Here is a 20,015-nt window from a genome sequence, read left to right on the forward strand (position 1 = left end):
TAAACATTTTAGTGGCCCCTTACAGTTATGCCACATGTGTACAGTTAGGTCACATGTGTAATGGCTTCATGTGCATTTGCATTCCTAAACTTACCTGGATTCCCATACATTTTCTGGGGTAATAGCTATCACTTTCGCTATTCTTCAAAGTGGAGAAAAGAGAGTGTAGCTGAACCGTAAGTCTAGCTCACTGATTGTGGGGTAAAGTTCTGTTACATACAGTGAATTTTTGTCTTTGATGCAATATGACTGATGCAGATTTTATCTGATGGCTGCTGATACATTAAGTTGACAGTTGCACGTTGAATTGATTCACTACATTTTGATTTGTTCAGAGCCCTGCAGCTCATAGTAATTTGCTAAAACGTTTATTTACACACAGTCTGCTTTCTGAGTAGTGAAGTTTGTAGCTTTACCTAGCCTGTATCACTGTATGCATTAAATGATATCAGCACAATTTGCTGTTTATTATGGGGTATATACCATGCTCTCTGAACCCATCGTGTGGGGTCTGGAGAAGATATGGAGGGGGTGACCACGAGCCTGGGACCTTTGCACCAGCGTCCTCTGTGCTCTGGCAAGTTTAATTATCTTGGGTGTTGTGTTGCCTGGAAGCAGCATGAATCTGACTCTAAGCCAGAGTCACTCTTCTGGACTCTCGATTTAGTAGAGTCTGTCAGAGAAAAGTGGTAATTGAAGCTTTTTAAATACCATGTCCTATGAGAGTAAATACCTAAAGTACACAGGGAATTCAGAATTAAGTTCCCTTCAAAGGAAGAGAAAATAAACAAATGAGTAAGCGTATGTTTTGATCATATGAAGAGATCCTTAATTTAAAGGAAGCTGTCGAGCAACAGTGAAGCAATTCACTCAAACACTCCTGAATAATCTATTAAGTCAATTATCCTTAACCATCCCACCTCTTTAGTTCTGCGGGGTTGACTAACAGTATTTTTAACCAGCACACCCAGCGCTTCCCAGTGAACAAAGGAAAGTGGACAGTTGGTGAATGCGATGAAGCTGAAGGCTACCCTGTAGTTGGGTACATCATACCAAAGCCAGTACTTGGGTTTATTACTTCAAATAAAAATACAGAGGAGAAGAATTACCTGAAGAAGGGTGCTCCTGACAAGTAAGAGTTACCCTATGAAACTGAAAAGAGAAACTTTAAACAGGAGGGTTCCCGTGACCCAGAGGCTTCTGAGCACTGGATTTGAACCCTGTGTAAGTGACGGATGCCCAAATGCATCTATTTTGGATAAAAATAAATCAGTGTAGTTGTATGGCAGCCCATGTTGCTGATGTGACCTGTACTGGTTGGGAATCACCCTAAATGTTCACAGCAGCCTTACGACTAAAAGGTTGTGCTCAGCTATACCTCTGTAAATCTGGGCTGATGGTAACATCGTGGCTGCCGTTACCTCCGTAACTGGGGAAGGTTATGGCATTTGAGGATCTTTAGGATCGGTAGGAGGCTGAAGATTGCAAAGGCATTGACAATTTTTTCTTCACACACATATTCTTCAGTGTATTCTCTTTAATTAGGAAGTAATTGAGCAATTCTTTGTTGAGTTATCCTGCTACTTCATTAATCCAACAGTAGTTTTACAGGAAAACAATATGTCTGTTGGATGTTTTCAGTGTGTCTCACCCTACTAGACGTGGTTTGACTGATGATCAGTTTAGTCACGATTCTGACGTGCTCCTTCGTTATAGTTCTAGTTGTTTTTTAGAATGAATTGTAGTTAGTTAGCAAGCTGTTTGCAGCTCATGGAGCTCATAGTAGTATCAACGCTTGTTGTATAAGGTTGTGCAAATAACTGGAGCTTTGCTTAACTAAAATAATGATTTGAACCATCAGAAAAAATACTTGACATAGCCAAAATATTTTCATTTTCAACTAAAATACGAACAAAAATCTTTAGTTTGACTAACTGTTTGACTTGTCATTAGACTTCCAGTGTAAAATACATGTTAGAAAAAGGGAATTGGAAATGCAGAGAGGCAGCGTGGTTGGATGATCCCTCTTTTGTCTACTGGGCCGAGTGGTACGGCACTTACCCTGAATGCAGGAAACCAAGTTTAAATCCCTCTGCTGTCTTAAAAGATTTGAATAGCTAATACCCAGCTCAAAGGTTAATTACTAATTGCTGGTTATTTGCTATATTTAGTATCCTTGATACTCTTTTTTACTTGCTGAGATCTGTATCAGAGTACAAGTTAATTACTGTGGGGTTTTTCCATGCTTTTTAAGCACCATCTTTGCTTCATTCTCTGAGATTTCAGAACCACGTTTTGTAAGACGCTACTTTTATCATCTTGTTTGCAAAAGTATAGCAATATTAAGCAGGTTTTCTCATGCTATAAGTCAGTGTAGATCCCTTGCCATTGGTAAAAACAGCCTGAGTAACAGAAGTTGAATATTCTGGCTTGTTATGGTATAGGAGTGAAGGAAGTAAGGTGCTTCACGCTCCTGTGAGTGCAAGAGGCCTGTCTTAGATCTCCCTTTCAAAATCTGAACTTTTGCGCTGCTTAGAAAAGATGTTTTTCAGAGTACTTGGTGATCAGAAGGAAGGTAGTGGAGGCGGATCGGTTTTGGTTCAGGTTTATGAAAGCTGCAGTTTACTTATCTCGTATCATTGCTTCCGTACTCTCGGTTTTTCTTCAGCTCTTGAATAATATGTTTTTTTTTAGTGAATAGTGAAAAGTGTCACAAGGAATTTCATTACTGGATGGAATGGTTTAAAAAGCTTGCTGCTGCTTTAAGAAGCCAGATTTACATATTTCATGTTTAAAAGATTTACAATATGTCTCACATGCCTGTATAGAAAGATGGAGCTTTCATTATAGGTTTAATGTCACCGCGATACAAGGATTAATACTCTTTCCTCCGCCTCGGTCTGCGTGGCTGGTCACAAGTGACTGGTGTCTTCCTGGTTGACTAAGTTGTAGGGGTGTTTTCATATTCAAGGAAATGCATTTTTGAATAATTAAAGCAAGCTTTTACATCACTCTGTGGAGAAATCCACAGACAGCAATCCTAGAGAAAGCTCAAGGACTGGAGCATCTTTCCAGGCTTCTGGTTATTTTCTGTTGTGCACTGGGGAAGGAGGGAGGGGACTGTTGACTTTAATTGCGAAGGTTAAGCGCTTTGTATCGAAAAGCCGAACTGGAGGAAGGCTTGAAGGGCCAAATTCTGCCTTCGGTAGCCGTGTTGCAGCCTCGGCACGGTCGCCGTGGCAGACTGTTCCATGCTCTAATAGACAGGGATATTTCACCCTTAGGAAGTGTCTCCTCACCAGCGTGTGATGCAGAACACGAGCTAATGGAAGACGCGGCTCAAGTGCTACATGATAATTGGGCTCTGGGGGATGTGCCGTGACATGTTGGGCAAATGTTTTCTGCAAGGTCCCGCTGTAGCACAGGTGGGAATTTCTAATGGTCCGTTGAACGCTGCGCACATGTTTCCTCTGTGCTGAGACATGATTATTTCTCAGCTGGTTTCACAGAGAGATCGGTGTGGCTGGGGGCAGGATCCGCTTCAGAGGGACGCGAGCTGCATCCCTGGGTGCTGGAGGGTGGGGGGTTGAACGAGGGGGCTGTCAGAACAAAAAGTGATTAACTGCTGGCCAAAACTAGGCCCTCCTGAAGGTGTAAACCCTTCTGGTTTCATTTTAAGCATATTTTCAAGGTCTGTGGAGTTCTTTGAATAAATGGACACAGCTTTTTTCACACTTTCCTTACCTGGGGCTGGGGGAACACACTGCCAGCTCCAAGAAGGTGCAGGACTGGGTCCTCTCCTGGTTGTGCTCGATGGCATTTTCTTCCTTTAGCTTTGCCTTTTGCCAGTCTTTTTTCTCTTCAGGTCTGTGATGAGATGAGAGGGGGAAAAAAGCATTATAGGCTGTTTCTGAGATTTTTAAACTTCTTTGTTTTAAGATGGCGTGGGATTATTGGCTGGTAACTTGTATGAAGCTTCTCAGTCATCTAAGATTTGATTTTCAATAACTTGCTATTATGTTTGTTTCTTAAGAAATAAGGTCTCCAACACTACAACAAATGTTATCTGAAATTTAGCATTCTAGGCCACTGAAGTGATAATCTGTGTTAAATATGTAGATGGATATAGTATGGATAGCAGTAAACTCCCACGTATATTTACACACACACAAACTATAGATTTAAATATAACTTGAATTGACTTATGTAAGTAATTTTAAAAGTTACTATGGAAAGAAAATATTCATCTTAAATATGTTTACATTTATGTTATAGTTCTCCTAGTTAAGAGGAAGCTGTGGTTTTCTGCAAATACTTGCCTTTAGAGCTTTTGTTCTCCAAAACTCAATTTTTTTTTTCCCCTGAGGATGATAAGTCCTTTCTTTCACCAAGCCAGTGAAAAGTTCCATTAATGTAAACAGGATCAGAGCTCACTGGGTATTCTTATTGCTGAACTAATAAATATCTGGGAAAATAAATAGTTATGATGCAAGCGGTAAAATTGCCTTATACACCAGAAGATGAGATTTAACACAAATAAAGTGGATGTTTGCCCCACATCCGAGGAGCATTCAAACCCACTGTTTTGACTGCTTGATTTCATATCTGTGCTCACTGCAAGATGGAAAGGGTTTTCATTTCAATACTGAAGTCAATAATTGTAGAGGTTATCATTTTCATGCTCAGAAATTCATGTCATTTTCATAAATCATTCATTTCATTTCATAAATCATGCTTTACAGCTGCAGAATGGAAACTTATTGCTGGACATTGATGAAAATCTTGTTTCAGTCACTCAGGTAAGGTTGTGACACTAAAAACGTTTTAAGGAAATATAGATGAAATCATCTATAGGAATAGTGCAATTTGAAAATGTTCGGCTTGGGATTAACTTCACTGGAACGTAGCTAATATCAGATGTGAATAATTTAAAAAAGCGTAATGGGTGAAATCAGTTCTGTAGTGACAGTGAAATCACAAAAATAAAAGATAACTGTTTGCTGTCCAGAATCTCATATGCTGCAAGTGGATAAAACTACGTCTATGTTGGAGAAGTTGCATTCATTTATTCAGGCTGAGAATGGGCTTGTAGAAATAAGCTAGAAATAAGCTAGAGCTGGACCATTTGGGTCTTTAAAATCCCACCTCCAAGTGTTGCTGTTTAAGACTGTCTCTAGTAAGTAAACGGTGAAGTTGTGTTCCCACTAAATTTCTATTTACATCCTCTGACATAGTTCTATAGCTCCTGTTGCATATAAGGTTGCTATTCTGTGAGAAATAATTCTGCTGTAAATATATTCCTTTTCCTTGGGGAATATTGTGAATGAGGGTTTATTCCAACAAATAGTGAAGTCGGCTTTCCTATCACTCTCTCCAGCTGCCTGTTTAGAAATCCATCCACAGAGTTTCTCTTAAGAGCTTTAACAGAATTATACCTGTGAAGAGTTTCCAAAGATCCATCACCTTGAAGCACTCTGAAAAGTATTATTATTCCCATTTTACGGGAGTATTGAGGCATAGACATCTAAGTTGCCATCTTTCAAATACATACCATATAATCCTGAGTTCAAAAGTATACTATCAATTTTCAGTGTTGATATGAAACATATAATATTTTTCCCACAAAAAATGTGTGGCTTTACAGACACTTCCTCTTAGTCTGTGTAACCACATGTGCCCTGCCCTTTCACATCCCCTCTGGCTTGTTCTGCTTCCTCACCTGGGATGGAAGCACTGGGGGAGCCTGTGCTCATGGCCTCCTCGAAAGGACACATGCTATTTCTTTGCAAGCCAGAGAGGAGAAGACAGTGAAAAACTCACCAGTCATGAACGAAAAGGGCAGATTTAGGGGTGGTGCTGAACAAGCAATTTGGAGAGATGAGAAGAAAGTGGTTCTTTCAGTAATTTGGTGTCATGTGGCATCTCTTGAGTCAGTAGTGCCTACAGGAGGCTTGAAGTGATTTCCAAATGAGTGCTGCTGTTGTCATTGTTCCAACTTTCCTGGGCATTTTAACAATACTTGCCTAGTGTGTTTGCACACACTGCGGAAGTGAATTATGGATGCTTTTTTTTGCTGAAGCTACTTCTAGCAGTGTTTTAGTAATGTACACTAGAATCAGCGTACCCTGAAGAAAACGTGGATTTTCTTCTTTCTTTCTTCTTCCATTTCCATGCAGATAATTAGAGGGATATTTAAGCCCATAAGAAGAAAATATATTGTCATATCACAAAAGCGATGTGATCTATTTAATATAAGACATGATGTGAGGAAATGCGAAATAATTCATCCCTAGGTACATCGTTAGACATAAAGCTGAGAATCATCCAAGCTGCTAGACAAATTCCAGGTCTAAGCGATTGTAGCATTGCTTTTGTATATGGGAATAGAGATTGGATTGCAAAAATGTATAAACCTTTGAAATTATTGTATTTTGAATGATAGTCTTATTTCTTAAAGGATCACTTATAATAGAAGGTTGGGGGGAAGAAAATCTTGCTCCTTTGTTAGGTTGTAAAGACTGACCAGCCGGTGTGGTTCACGTCCAAAGCGCTATGTGTTGACAGGTCAAGACTCAACTGAATTTCAAGCCTATGTGTGTGATAGAAGGCTTCAAGGTTTATTTGTCTAAGCTGGGGAGGAGATTCAATGAACTGAATGAATATTTGCCTTAAATCTCATTCATACCAAGAAATCTCCCCTCCCACATGTGTGGGTTTGATGAGTATTATCCAGAGAAGAAGGAAAGCCAGTAAGCAGAAGAGAGGTAGTGGAGAAGGAGTAATTCTTGGGTTCTCATCACAGCTTTCCAGAATAGTCACCCTGGTAAGGATAGTGGGTGGATTTTAGGCTTCCTGCAGAGCTATAAGGGATCCGTGCTTTACTCTCCAGATGAACTGATTTGCAGATGCAGATAGGTGAAAGTAAGTCATTTTACTCCAGAACATGTGAAGGAGCTTTGATTATGCAGCCACTCAAGGTGCTCCTTCTTATGAAAGTGCTTTTTCCCTTCTGGTGCAGTTGAGTGCGACCTGTATGGGTGACCTATTTTGAGATCAAACTGAAGGACGCCCTGAGAAAACATTTCTAGCATGAGTTAAATGTAGAGCTACAAACTTATAATAACCCAGTTGTGCATCCTCCTTCAAGTCCACTTATCCAGGTCACACCTGTCCCATGGGCAAGGGGAAAACAGGCAGCACTTTAAAAGCCCTTCCCTTCTGTATCCTTCTGTCATTTCCACAGTCTGCTGCTGTGTTTTAAGACCTTGAAATGGGGGTTTAGAAAAGGAGGCAGGGAAAAGGACTGGCCATAAATCATGCTTGGTGCTCACTGATGTTATGGGCAGAGCAGTAATGCATCCAGTCCCATTCTGGATAGTTTTTTCATGCTTTATTCATTTTTTTATGGTGGAGAATTCCCTACAGAATCATTTTATAGGATCAGCTGCCGGCTATTTGGGTCCATCAGCAATACCAAAATCCCACAGCTTGAACCCGTGCTTCCTTCATATGGGACCTGACATTTGAAGCGTACATGCCTTTGGGGGGATTTGTATTGCTAGCTGTTACTAGTTAACTTTACAAGTTGTAACTAGTTAACTCACAGTTTCTTCTCCTCAAAAGATAAATGGAATTTTTTTTTTTTTTCCTCTTTACAGGCTGTTACCCAACTAGAGCTTTTTGGGGACATGTCCACTCCTCCTGATGTAACCTCTCCCCCAGTGAGTATCCAGGGAAACTGAACTGTGCATTTTTCTACATGCTACTTTCAGCACATTTATTGAGCACATTTACAATTCAGGTCATCAGCCATTCCAGTAGGGAGGATTTCAAAGTTGTTTTTATGTTGTGAGAAGATAAAAGTGAAGCACATTGAATGTAGAGTCACTGCTTCATGATGATGTGCAAAAATATCTTCAATTTTTATTTTTCTGATATAGGGCTAGGTGTCACATAAGATATAACCTGCGCTGCAGATCTCCTCCCCTGGTGTTTATCAGAGGTGCATGCTTCACTGCACTCTGTCTCTCCACTGCACTGCAGGAAGATCCGGTTACAGCCCTATATATCAGGTCTGCTTGGTTCCACCAAGCACATATCCCAGAACTGCCGTTAAAGGAAGACAAAACAGGAGAGAGAGAGAGCTGAATGTGTTCTGAGGGCAAAGAAAATTTTCTCAACACGCTTTTCTGCATCATAAAATGAAAAAACCAATCACTTTCCTGTAAAGTTTTTGAACCTTACTTTAAGCTGTAGGGGAGTATGAGTATACTGGGAAAATTGAGGTGCTGTGAAGTCATCAGCCTCAGATCTCCAAGATATTCTGGAGCATGTCTGGGACTAGATGTTCAAAGTCCCGTCTCCTCATCCTCATCTTGCTCAATTAGATTGGATTTCTCCTTTAATGTAGACTTATGATTCTGGTCCTGTTGTTTAATTGGAAGCAATATGTATTCACTTTTCCATAAATCCTGCGGATATTTAATTTGCCTTTACTGTTTCTTACATTAATGCCTTGATCTTCTGCCTCTACTGATTATCACCTAACACCTAGAATCACAAGTCTGTATGTTTTGGAGAAAGAAATGATGTCAATATTTTGCATGTGATGTATTCCAGGCAAATTTTATTTTTATTTTTCCCTCTGGTACAAAGTCTCTCATTTTCTTTCTTTTTCTCCTGTCTCCAGCAACTTCTAATACTGTTATTTCTATTGCTTCTTTCCTTCTACATCTTTCCATTCTTTTTTCTTTCTTCCCTCCAAATCTGTATTTTTTGAGTTACGGATGACGTGACAGCAAAGTATGTGCTGCAGAAGCTGCAGCTGATATGTCATCATTGTATTTTATTCCTGTTTTCTTGCAGACTCCTGCTACTCCAGGTGATGCCTTTATCCCATCTTCATCCCAGTCACTTCCTGCTAGTACAGACATGTTTGGTTCTGTACCTTTCAGCACTGCTGCCGTACCCTCAGGTAAGAAATCGGGGGAAATATGAGCTTGACTCAAATTTGGTGATCAGTTCTCAACACTGGTTTGCATTTCAGTCCTCAGGGCGTTAATTCAGTACAGTGGAAGCGGGGAAGGATTTTGAGGACAGTGCTGCAGGGCAAGGCAAAACGAGTCTTTAACGAGCTGGGAGTACATTATTTTGAATTTACCCACATTTTTTAAAACAAAAGCCAAAAAAGTCACTGGGAGTTCAACCATAGTTCAGCCATCTGGATAACATACCTTCTAGGTACAGGAGCAAGAGAGAAAAAAGCATTTAGTTTAGCTTTTCTTTCTTTGCGGTAGCAATGAATATCCTGTGCTGTCTCCAGTAAATAGAGAATGGGACATGGAGAATTTGATTGCATTTCAAAGGTATTCCGCTTAGTCAAATCCTTATATTTCCTTCAGACTTTTCTGTGTTCCTCGAAGTGCTCAAAATTCAAAAGCTGTGTAGCATTCTGCAGACATGCAAGGCATGTGGTTTTGACTGCTGATCTCTCCCTGGGATACTCGGAGCACTGCCAAGAGCAGCGCTCTCAGCTCCACTTAGGGAAAAAAAAAGGAGGAGGAGTGCCTTGAATCATTCGACAGTGACTTTCTAATTGGTTAACTCCTTCTCTGATGGGCTGCATTGCAGCATCAGATTAGCCACGGCATCTCAGAAAGGTTACACTGATGGTGAAGTGTTTGGAGATAATGTCAGATGAAAACCCTCGCTGCTTGGATGAGGTTACAGAGGGGGCAAGATAAAAGGACATCTGGAGAATCCGTCATAGCCATCTATTGAAATAGATATGTATCTGAGTTACTGTTCTTTCATCACTCATCAATTTAGTCTTTCAAAGTTCTGTTTCTATTTTATTTTTATTTTGGGCTTTTCCCTTTACGATTTTGCAACCACCCTTACATTTCGCATTACAAAACAGCCTAGAAATAAAGCAAAGGGGAAAAGGTACGGAAGGACTTAGAAAAACACTCGGGTTAGAAACAGGAGTTTTAAAGCTATGACAGTATCAGAAATAAAAGAGGGGTTGCATATTGTGAAGTATTAGCAGTAAATCATTAATTCAAATGTGAAACAACATATCTGTAAAGCATAATACTTCTATCAGTGGAACATAATTGTATTACGTGGTTTAATTTGTAACGTTTTTTACAGTAGTTTTAGTTTCAGATTTTTTTTTTTCATTGTAAATAGCAAAGCACCTGATCATATAATTTCTATACAGTCAAACTCTTGGTAGCATGAAAAAAGGGTTCAGGACAGGAAGCAATTATAATTTTAGTTTTAATCTTTAATTTCCTCCCCAACTAGAGAGGTTTTATGCTAGTATAGTAACGTGAAGCAGTTTGTTGTTACGAGGTATGTAGTACAGGAGAACCTCAGGACCTTTTTGTTTTTCTCAAGTAACAGGGTAATAACAAAATGTGGGTTTTTTTAATCTGAATTCATCTGGGCTCTGTCTTTTTGTTATGCAGTTTGAGACACTTGCATTGCTCTTCAGAGTCCCAACAGTTTTAACTGTGACTGTGTCAGAAGAGATGGCACAGAGTCTTTCTCATGCAAGAAGGTCGCACTGTCATTAGAGGGCCCTTGCGCTGTTATCCAACATATATGAAGGTGCTTGCCTGTAACTTAGAACCAGTTTTGTCGCTATGCCGTTGGCAGGAGTTGGCCGGTGTTCGAGGCACTCTCCCCAACAAAGAATAAAAGCAAAAAGGATGAGGAACTGCAGCAAAGCTACGCAGAGGGGTGGGAGTCCTGGGCATCCTCTTCCTTCCCTCTGCTTGCTCTGGCAACTCATTTTTTAGCCGCATATGGGCTGCTCTGAAAAGATGAACTCCATCCCAGCCTGACCCAGTGCATCAGGTTCAGTCGCAGAGATCCCTGCCCCGAGAGGAATGGGACGGGCAGAGGATGGGGGGAACCAGGGTAGCAAGAAGAGCCTGCAGAGCTCAGTGGTGAGGAGCAGGGCTGTGCTGCAAGGGGGTGAGTTTAGGGAATGTGTTGGAGCTCCTGTGGTTCTGGTAAGTGGTTTGACCAAACTGATCCCAGCTGTGCTTTCACAGAGCCCCAGGGAAGGGAGCTGCCAGATGGCCGGCTGCCAACAAGGTCCATGCACACAGGTCTTCCCAGACCCAAGGGGGTACTCACTGAGGAAGAGAAGAACTTTTTTGTTCAGATGAGGGGAAGGATTATTGCCGATATGCACCTATTTGTGGTTTTGTGTACAAGTATTTGTTCAGTGATGTGAATTCAACCATGTCTTTCAGGTGTGCTGAAGCTCTGGGAACACTAATGCAGCCTGCATGTTTCTGGTTTATTGTGTAACTTTTTCTGCATGCTCTTGACAGTAGTGTTAAAATCTTTTATCTTTTTTTTTTTTCTCCCTTGCTCTCTTTATTCTTTGAAGGTTATGTTGCCATGGGAGCTGTTCTGCCCTCATTCTGGGGACAGCAACCACTTGTTCAACAGCAGTTGGCCATGGGTGCTCAGCCTCCAGTTGCTCAGGTGATGCAGGGAGGACAGCCGATAGCGTGGGGCCAACCCGGTATTTTTCCTCCTACTCAGCAACCGTGGCCATCTGTAGCTGGTCAGTTCCAACCAACTGCCTTCATGCCAACACAAACTGTTTTGCCTTTACAAGCAGCCATGTTTCAAGGTACCATTGCTCCTATAGCTACTGTTCCACCCACAAGTGATTCCAACAGATCGAGTCCACAGACAGACAGGCCCAGACAGAAAATGGGAAAAGAAATATTTAAAGATTTCCAGATGGCTCAGCCTCCACCAGTGCCATCAAGAAAACCAGATCAGCCTTCCCTCAGTTGTACCTCAGAGGCCTTCTCAAGTTACTTTAACAAAGTTGGGATGGCACAGGAAGCAGATGATTGTGATGACTTTGACATCTCTCAGTTAAATTTGACTCCTGTGACTTCCACGACACCATCTACAAATTCACGTGAGTATTTATATGCTTTCAGCCATATCTTTCCTCAGACATGACTGCTCCTCAAAGCATATTTTTTTTTTCATACAGTAAATTGCATCACAGATATAGACTGAGAATCTTTATGCATGGTCTAGCTTATTAAATGTGTTCCAGCCATAAGGAAGACCTTAAAGGGGAGACCTTATTGCAGCCTTTCAGTACTTGAAGGGGGCTTATAAGAAAGATGGGGACAGACTTTTTAGCGGGGCCTGTTGTGACAGGACAAGGGGGAATGGTTTTAAACTAAAAGAGGGTAGATTCAGACGAGATATAAGGAAGAAATTTTTTACAATGAGGGTGGTGAAACACTGGACCAGGTTGCCCAGAGAGGTGGTAGATGCCCCATCCCTGGAAACATTCAAGGTCAGGTTGGACGGGGCTCTGAGCAACCTGATCTAGCTGAAGATGTCCCTGCCCATGGCAGGGGGGTTGGACTAGATGACCTTTAAAGGTCCCTTCCAACCCAAACTATTCTATGACTCTATTCTATGATTCTATGAAAGGTATCAGAGAGAAATTTCAGAGACCGTTGAAAACAACAGCCCCGATAGCTGCAGTCTGAAATTTAATTTCTAAGACGACAGTAATATATGTTCTGTGCTAGGGACATGCAAGCTGGTTGGAAAATGCCCAGGACATTCAACCTTACAAATGATTTCACTTATGTCCCATTCAAACCATACTTTGCAGAAATTAGGGGATGGGTATTTATTTTAATAGCTTGACGTATTGGACATGTGAGGAAATTCATTGAAGAGCTGTAAAATAAGCTTATCGTGTTCGTAGCGTGGAGATGGGGGATTTTGCAGATTGCTGAAAAGAGGAATTCATGAGACACAGATTTACCAGGGGCCAGCTGTTTCGCTTACCTGCCATAGGGCAGGCAACTCATGCATTCTTAATGTAATGTAGTGGCGTCTCCCTGGTTCCTAAAGACATATGCCAGATGCAGCCAAACTTAATTTGGAAACTGCTGAATGAAATCAAATATATGGAATTGATAATGACTACTGTGTTCAAATTTACCTCTTACAACTCCTCATCAGAAAATAATTTTCAGGGGTAATAAAAGTTGAGGGCTCTAAAGCATGAGCAAATTTTGTGTCTTTCTGAACAAATTAACAGATATATATTCTGTTGCTGTTGCCTTAATCTTTGTTTAGCTCCAACCCCTGCACCCAGACAGAGTTCTCCATCAAAATCATCAGCATCTCATACCAGTGATCCTGCTGCAGATGACCTCTTTGAAGAGGGGTTTGAAAGCCCAAGCAAAAGTGAGGAGCAAGAGGCTGTGAGTAGCAACGAGGTTTCTAAATACTGATTAGCTTTTTTTAGCTAGAAAAGACAGAAGTTACTTAAATGTTGTTTGGTAGTGTCAGAAATAACTATTCTAATAGGGCTGGGTGGTATTTAGGGGGGAGCTGCAGACAGAAGTCACTTCCTGCTTTGGTTTTGGTAGCTAATAGCATGACATTTCTGTTGATAAACACTGATACTGCATACAAGGAACCAAACTGATAGCTCATATGTAAGGTTATATATGTTAGTCATATCCAATGTCCTTTTTAGCATACCAGCATTCACTTACTGATGGTAAGGAAGTGCGAGGTAAAACAACATACATGCTGAGGCTGCAGAAAGAGATGTGAGAGTTTATGTGTTAAAAGATGATGGTTGATGTTGTCTTGCACATTCTTGCATCCCAGTTGCTTGCCTAGTTACGTTCCTCAGTGTTCTGGCCCTCAGTATGTGATTTCTTTGCCTTAGACTTAGTGGACCAAAGCAAGAAATGTTATCCAAGCGATGACTTTAAATCACAAGGTGTCTTAGGCAGATAAGAGCCTAAGTGAGCCAAAGGCAAGAGGGAGTCTGTACCAAAAAAGGACCCAAAGGTACAAAGTAACGCAAGCTTGGACTCTTTCTGATTCACATAGATTCACTGGCTTTCAGGGCCTTTTGCAGTTCTGGTTTGTCTGATCCAGTACCTTCTGAAGTCTGTGGCAGCTCCTGCATGGGCTCCAGCAGGTACTGGTGAGGTCCTCTCCTGCCTGCATCAGCTATAGGAAACCATTATGGCTTTTGAGACCGTATCAGCGGTGAGGTCTCACTTTCTGGTTTTCATGAGATAGGATGTACTTGCTATGCCCACAGCATGAAAATAACCTCGTGTTGACTTTTCACTTTCTTATTGTTGAGAAAAAAAGGTGTTATGTTCTTGTATTCTAGCCTGATGGGTCTCAGGCCTCATCCAACAGTGATCCATTTGGTGAGCCAACTGGTGATACTATAAGTCCACAGGTCGGTAGCTAGATAGCGCAGGTTGGGGTAGGTATCTGTCCTTTTTTTCTCTACACCTTGAGGTGCTCACTTATTCTTCCACCAGTGCCTACCATTGCTTTCATGGATGCATGGTTTGTTTTTCCTTTTCATCTCTTCCGTTTTTCCTCTCCATTATCCTCAGTGTATTCCTCATGCTCAGCGGTTTGCATGGCTTTTGCCATTCACTAAGTGTTGCAACTTATGCAAATATGTGTGTTTCAGCTGCCTGCATGCTTTAAAGAAATGTAGACTTATTTTTGTGTTCAGATTCTAAGGGGAAATAGGGAAACTGAGCCATTACTAACAATGTATTAGGCAGAACATTTTTTTGTTATCAAATCCACTCTGGCCTTTAGGCAGATGTAACATATTAAATGGAATAAGACATCTTACCCATAGACATTACAAACATTAAATAAAATTATGTAATGATACATGAACACCTCTATCCTAAATCAATGTGATAATCAGTAGAAGCAGCATATTTTTTATCTGCATGTAAAAAATATTGAAATGGGTTTGTGTATTTTTATCTCCCAACTGCAAATTAAAAACATCTGAAAATTATGATCATTCACATTACCATTGGCATGCTGATGTTTTAAAAATTATTCATCAAATGTAAGTCATTTAAATCCAGACAGACGGGAAAGATGATCTTTTCATCTTTTGTGTTACAGAACATGTTAGAAAATGTGGCTGCCAGTGAATGTTCTGTGATTTGTTTTAATACGGTATATATGTTTTACCAAAAAGACAGTAAAGCTATGAAGTTTTATGAGTGCTAAGCATTGTTATTCCATCCAAATTCTCTCTAGTGTTACTATTTGAAGGATATGTTTCATTATCTTCTCCCTGTCTGCCATTCATGTTTTGTATTACCCAAATAAGTGATCTGATACTGCTGCTGTGCTTCAGCACAGAGTTCCTGGAGCAAATCCATAACAATGGTTTTATTTTTGTACAGAAATTGCACTGTTTACCAGTGACTTACCCACCCTGAGCCAAAGTTTCAGTTTCAACTCAAAATTAATAGTTTCATTAGGAGTCAGTTTACTTTGTACATTAAATACGCTTAAAAAAATCTTACAGTAACTTAGCTTTGATCCACTTGGGAGTAATAAGATTATCTCATAATAATATGTGGTGCTGTGAGAAGGCGTCTCCCCCTTCTTTAGCTTCACCAGCGTAATGCTCAGCTCTTGGGGACTAAAGCAAAAGTAGCATTAAGCTATGTGTCTCATTGAGTCTAAAAATGACAGTGTAAGGATAGAGTCAAGCTGGGATGAGCTGCTCTAGCAAGAGCTTCCATTGGTTATTGTACTCCAGGGAGAACTGCTTCTGCAGCTGGATAGTGCCACATAGTAATTTGGCTTTGCCTTTGCCTGACCTCGGCCAGCACTGACATAGCTGGCTGTCCCAGCTTCAGACCATTTCAAGAGTTCTTTCCCAGATCAAGAAAGAGAATTTGACCTTTATCTGAGTCCCACACTCTGCAAACCCATATACTTTGTTTATTGCGGTTTATCCTAGTCAGGGTAATTCTGAAATTCATCACGGGGGGAATAATGGTAAAACCTCTTTCTAATTTTCTGACTGTCACAAAGATAGTTAGCATCATTCGTAAACTAGCGTCACACACGTTTACCTACCAGGAGTTCTGGAGATAACTTGAAACAGTAGTTTAAGTCTGTTAATGCATATTACTGGGTCAAGTCAAGTGAGGGACTCCTTTTGTTCTGCTTTTATATAAAGCTTAGTAAAATACATTCTTTTACTTGTCAAGGGTCTCTGGGAGCTACAAGAACAGTATATTACCAGTGATTCCATATGTTTTTTCTTTTTTTTTTTTATAATCCATGTAGAGCCTTACATAAAATACGTGTAGTTCTCAGAAATACATTCTGGGAAATGTTAAATAATGTTACTGATTATTGTATTATAGTAATTCCTAAAAGCTGTAGGCAGGAACAGGAAGCTGAACAAAAAGAGAGCCTGTATCGAGTGAAGTTACACTAATATCATTGTGCCTCTGTGCAGTGCCATTCAGCAGCAGTCCGTAGGAAATCCACTTGCTAAAACCAGCCCATCTAATTCTGAAGCCTAGTATCGTCAGAGCAACAGAAAGTCTAATCTCCATGGAAAATTATCAATTCCGGACTTACTACTGTGTTGTGTATTGAGCTCCGCATTTGGAGAGAAACTTAATGGGGAGAAACATGTAGTACAAAAGAATCACAGTCTGCATAAAAGCCACTTTTGTGTGTTAGATGGAAGATTACTTCGCTCTTTAGAACATGGTTCTTCACACCAAGAACAGCACAGTATACAACTCAGATGAATGAACCTCTCGGGAGCATGACATAGTATTGTGTTCAGAAATTTCAAATGTATCTGTTCCCAGCATCTCTCTGAAATCAGCTATGCCCATATAATATCTTTATTTACCTTGTCTTGATGTATTCAGAATATTCACCTGCCTGGTATTTTGTACTCTGGTCTTTCAAGGTACCTTAGCCATTTGGTTTCTTGGTTCCTTCTGATACTCTATATTCTCATTTAGAAATAATTAGGCATCTTTCAGTTACTATCTTGATTGCTCTGTTTCTTCTCTCTTCCTTTTGCGATCTTCAACTTAAGCTCTCAAAATCCTCATCCTACCAGTAGCTGTTCTTGTAAGTCACTCTTCTACAAATAGCTATGGGTTCTTAGTAGGTAAATGTGACATTTTATGGATAAGTTACATTTTTGTCCCTTTATGGTTGGAGATAAGCAGACAGGCCTAACTTTCACAGGTGAAATAAAATCAACTACTTGCAGAGCTGTTCATAGCAAGATTTGTATTCAGTTGTTTTCCCTTTATTCATGAGCGGCATTGAGGATGGATAGTGATTTTCCAGAAGGGGTGAGGAGAACATTGAATAGTAAGACTGCCATCTTCCGCTGACTTATGTTTAATCCCTACTGCTGTCTTTAGATTGTGTGTGGGATAACTATGGTGAAAAGAGAGAGAGGGAAAGAACGGTATTTAGCTGTAATTCTACCGAATATGTTAAACATTTCTTATTATTGACACTTTCAATAAAAGCAAGAAATTTGAACAGAGGAGTTTTCACTTGGTCATCCTCTTTGCATCAGTGCACCCAATCAGCCTGAACTACAGGGTGTTAGGTGCAGACCCTGCCGGTGTGGGTATTTCTGTTCTTGGGGGTATTTCAATCTCAGCCCCAACTGAGCCTAAGCGTGCCATGACACTAGGAAGCACTGAAGCTATACAACTGAAAGCTTAGCAAAGGCTGAAAAAAAAGGCTAAAAAAGAAAGGGGAGCCTTCAAGCATGATGAGAAAAGGGAAGGAGAGGAGCAAACTTTGACTCTCTGATGTCAGGCTTCTTTGGATACCTGTGGTTATGTTGGCCGGCATCTCCTAACAAAGCATCCTGATTGTGGAAAGAATAAATTGTGCCTGAATACTGGGACTGGATATCACAAATGTGGTCTAACTCTGTATGAACGACATGAAGTGGTTCTTGAAGGCAAATTAGCAACAGGTTGAAACTTCTGAAAGAGAATAAAGGAATATTTGATACCACAATTATTGCAATGAAAGTCATTTTTTAAGTGCTGGAACAAATGCAGCTCTATTGATATGCTGCCCAGTTCAAAACTTGTACTGGCAGTTGTTCATGAGAAATTCTCAGGAAACCTTCAAAACATTTGTGGCTAGAGCGCATCTTCCTCAAAAAGTTGTTTAGTTGTTCTGTGAAATGTGTGCAGACAATTATAAGCCCTCAAAATATGTCACACCCTTCATGATGCTATCAGCACTGTCAGGAGAGCAACAGTTCATTAGAATATTTGTCTATCAGCTTTTGGTGGTACTTCGGTGGCCTGCTGCCATCATCCATCTTTGAGCGAGTGCCATTCTTAGTGATAAATGTTCCTAATAATCTTAGTCAGCTCCAGGATGGACTACTATAACTCTTTATTTCAGCTGTTATTGGGAAGTTGAAAGAAAATAGCAACTTATGGACAAAGCATTGGCTTATCTGGGAGCTTAGTGAGCCTCAGGAGGGCATATTAAGCTGGTTCTGCATCCTCCTCTTCCTTTCTGCTCCCTTTCTATTGCACTGGGAATCTGGGCTCAAAATACGAAAGGCTGTATTTGCAGGATCTGTTACCATCTTTTATCCAGCTCAATAGGAACTGAATAGAGTCCAAAGAGAAATTCATAATGGTTATAGGTGACCTATTCTTACTGTAGCTATCATTCTCAAACTAAAGACACAGCTCCAAGCAGGGTTGTGAACCGGAGAGAGAAGTAGATTGTGTTGTGCATTTGGAAAGGGATCACAGCTTGGGGAGTACTGCTTCATTCCAGAGAAATCCTAAAATTGTCATTTCAGGCCCCACACTCGTTTGGTCATCATCATGTTTCCCAGGGAATCTGAAGGGATAAGACCCAGAGAAATCCAGGCTGCTCTGTGAACAGAGGCATCCTACAGATTTGCCTTTCTGTCCTCTGCTACAATCCCCTTCGAGCTATCCGTTTTAATATGACCAGCTCATACACAGGTTTCTCACCTCTTCCTATGTCTCCAAGCCCACTTGAAGTAGCCAGGTACCCTTCCATTTCTCCAACCTCTTCCTCTAAACAAGAGGCAACATACTGTGTAGCTTGTCCAGAGCCGTGTACTTGATGATTGGCAATCCAGCAATTCAATTAGGGGACGAGCTCTCCTAGCTTTCTCTGTAATGAGGTCATTTAAAAGTTCCCTGTCTTCTGCACAACAACTGATTTAAAAAAGGCACTTGCGATAATTTAGTATCTTTGAGACTTCTGAACAATTTGCTTCAAATTGGCCATCAGGTTCAAAAGTTATGAAGGAGAATTGACAGATACGTAGACGGAAAGTATAATTGCATAGCTACTGTTTTGTTAGGAAAGGGGCCCAGAAATAGTAAGCGTGTTTCCTTGCTGCAGTTCATTATTATACCAGGACCGAGATGGAGCAGGGTTCATCTTCCTGAGTACTTCTTACTGCTTTTTCATTTTATGGATGTATAGCATCCATCTTGATACTAAAATGACAGAAACTTTTAAAATGCTGATAATTAAACTAGATATTTGAGACAGGAAATATTCCTAGGTAGGTTTATAGTAAGAATAGAGGCACTCTCCGGTCATAATCCCGAACTAGAAGGTTGCTATATTTATGCTGCTAACAGAGGCTAACTGTAATAAAAACAACCAAAGACAAGCCACTGGCTGTTAATGGGCCAATAGGAATTACTTGTCTTATCACCAAAGATATTTAATTTGATTCTGCTTGCCAAGTTCACAATGTCCTATTTGATTGAGTCAGCATGCAATAGCGAAGATGCATTGCACTGCCGTTCCCTTCACTTGCATCCCCAGCACAAGATTCTGATTTTGGCTGGAAGATTCTCATTGCCGCACGCTTATTTCATGAAACTCTGTCATCTGAGCCTGCCCTTTCTGATCAGTCAGCCAGGATTAAAACCGATGCTGAGAATCTATTGTAAAGGGCAAAGAAATCTATGCGGGCCTCACCTCTACAATTCAGTACATCTTGCCTGAAGCTTTGCACGTAGCAGGGTGCCTCGCAATGATGAAAGGACTGCCAATGTGAAAACAGTTTCTTCCTAACCAAGTCCCGTGTTATGTTTTGTGAGTGAGCTCACCTACAC

The 20,015-nt window shown here is 40.6% G+C and overlaps 1 protein-coding gene across 3 annotated transcripts in view; it reads left to right on the forward strand.

The window, feature by feature from the left end:
* Nucleotides 1-20,015, forward strand: part of DAB1 (DAB adaptor protein 1) — a 472,530-nt gene that overhangs the window by 445,738 nt on the left and 6,777 nt on the right. For 2 of the 3 annotated variants that reach the window (XM_075155691.1, XM_075155690.1), the window contains 5 exons: nucleotides 7,659-7,721; nucleotides 8,866-8,974; nucleotides 11,408-11,956; nucleotides 13,150-13,277; nucleotides 14,213-14,311. In XM_075155691.1, coding sequence (XP_075011792.1) covers nucleotides 7,659-7,721; nucleotides 8,866-8,974; nucleotides 11,408-11,956; nucleotides 13,150-13,277; nucleotides 14,213-14,296 — 933 coding nt within the window. In that variant the 3' untranslated portion in view covers nucleotides 14,297-14,311. The remainder of the gene's footprint in view (nucleotides 1-7,658; nucleotides 7,722-8,865; nucleotides 8,975-11,407; nucleotides 11,957-13,149; nucleotides 13,278-14,212; nucleotides 14,312-20,015) is intronic. The other variant, XM_075155692.1, reaches the window with a different exon arrangement.

This window comes from Calonectris borealis, chromosome 8 (genome assembly GCF_964195595.1).
Source record: "Calonectris borealis chromosome 8, bCalBor7.hap1.2, whole genome shotgun sequence".
Lineage (NCBI taxonomy): Eukaryota > Metazoa > Chordata > Aves > Procellariiformes > Procellariidae > Calonectris > Calonectris borealis.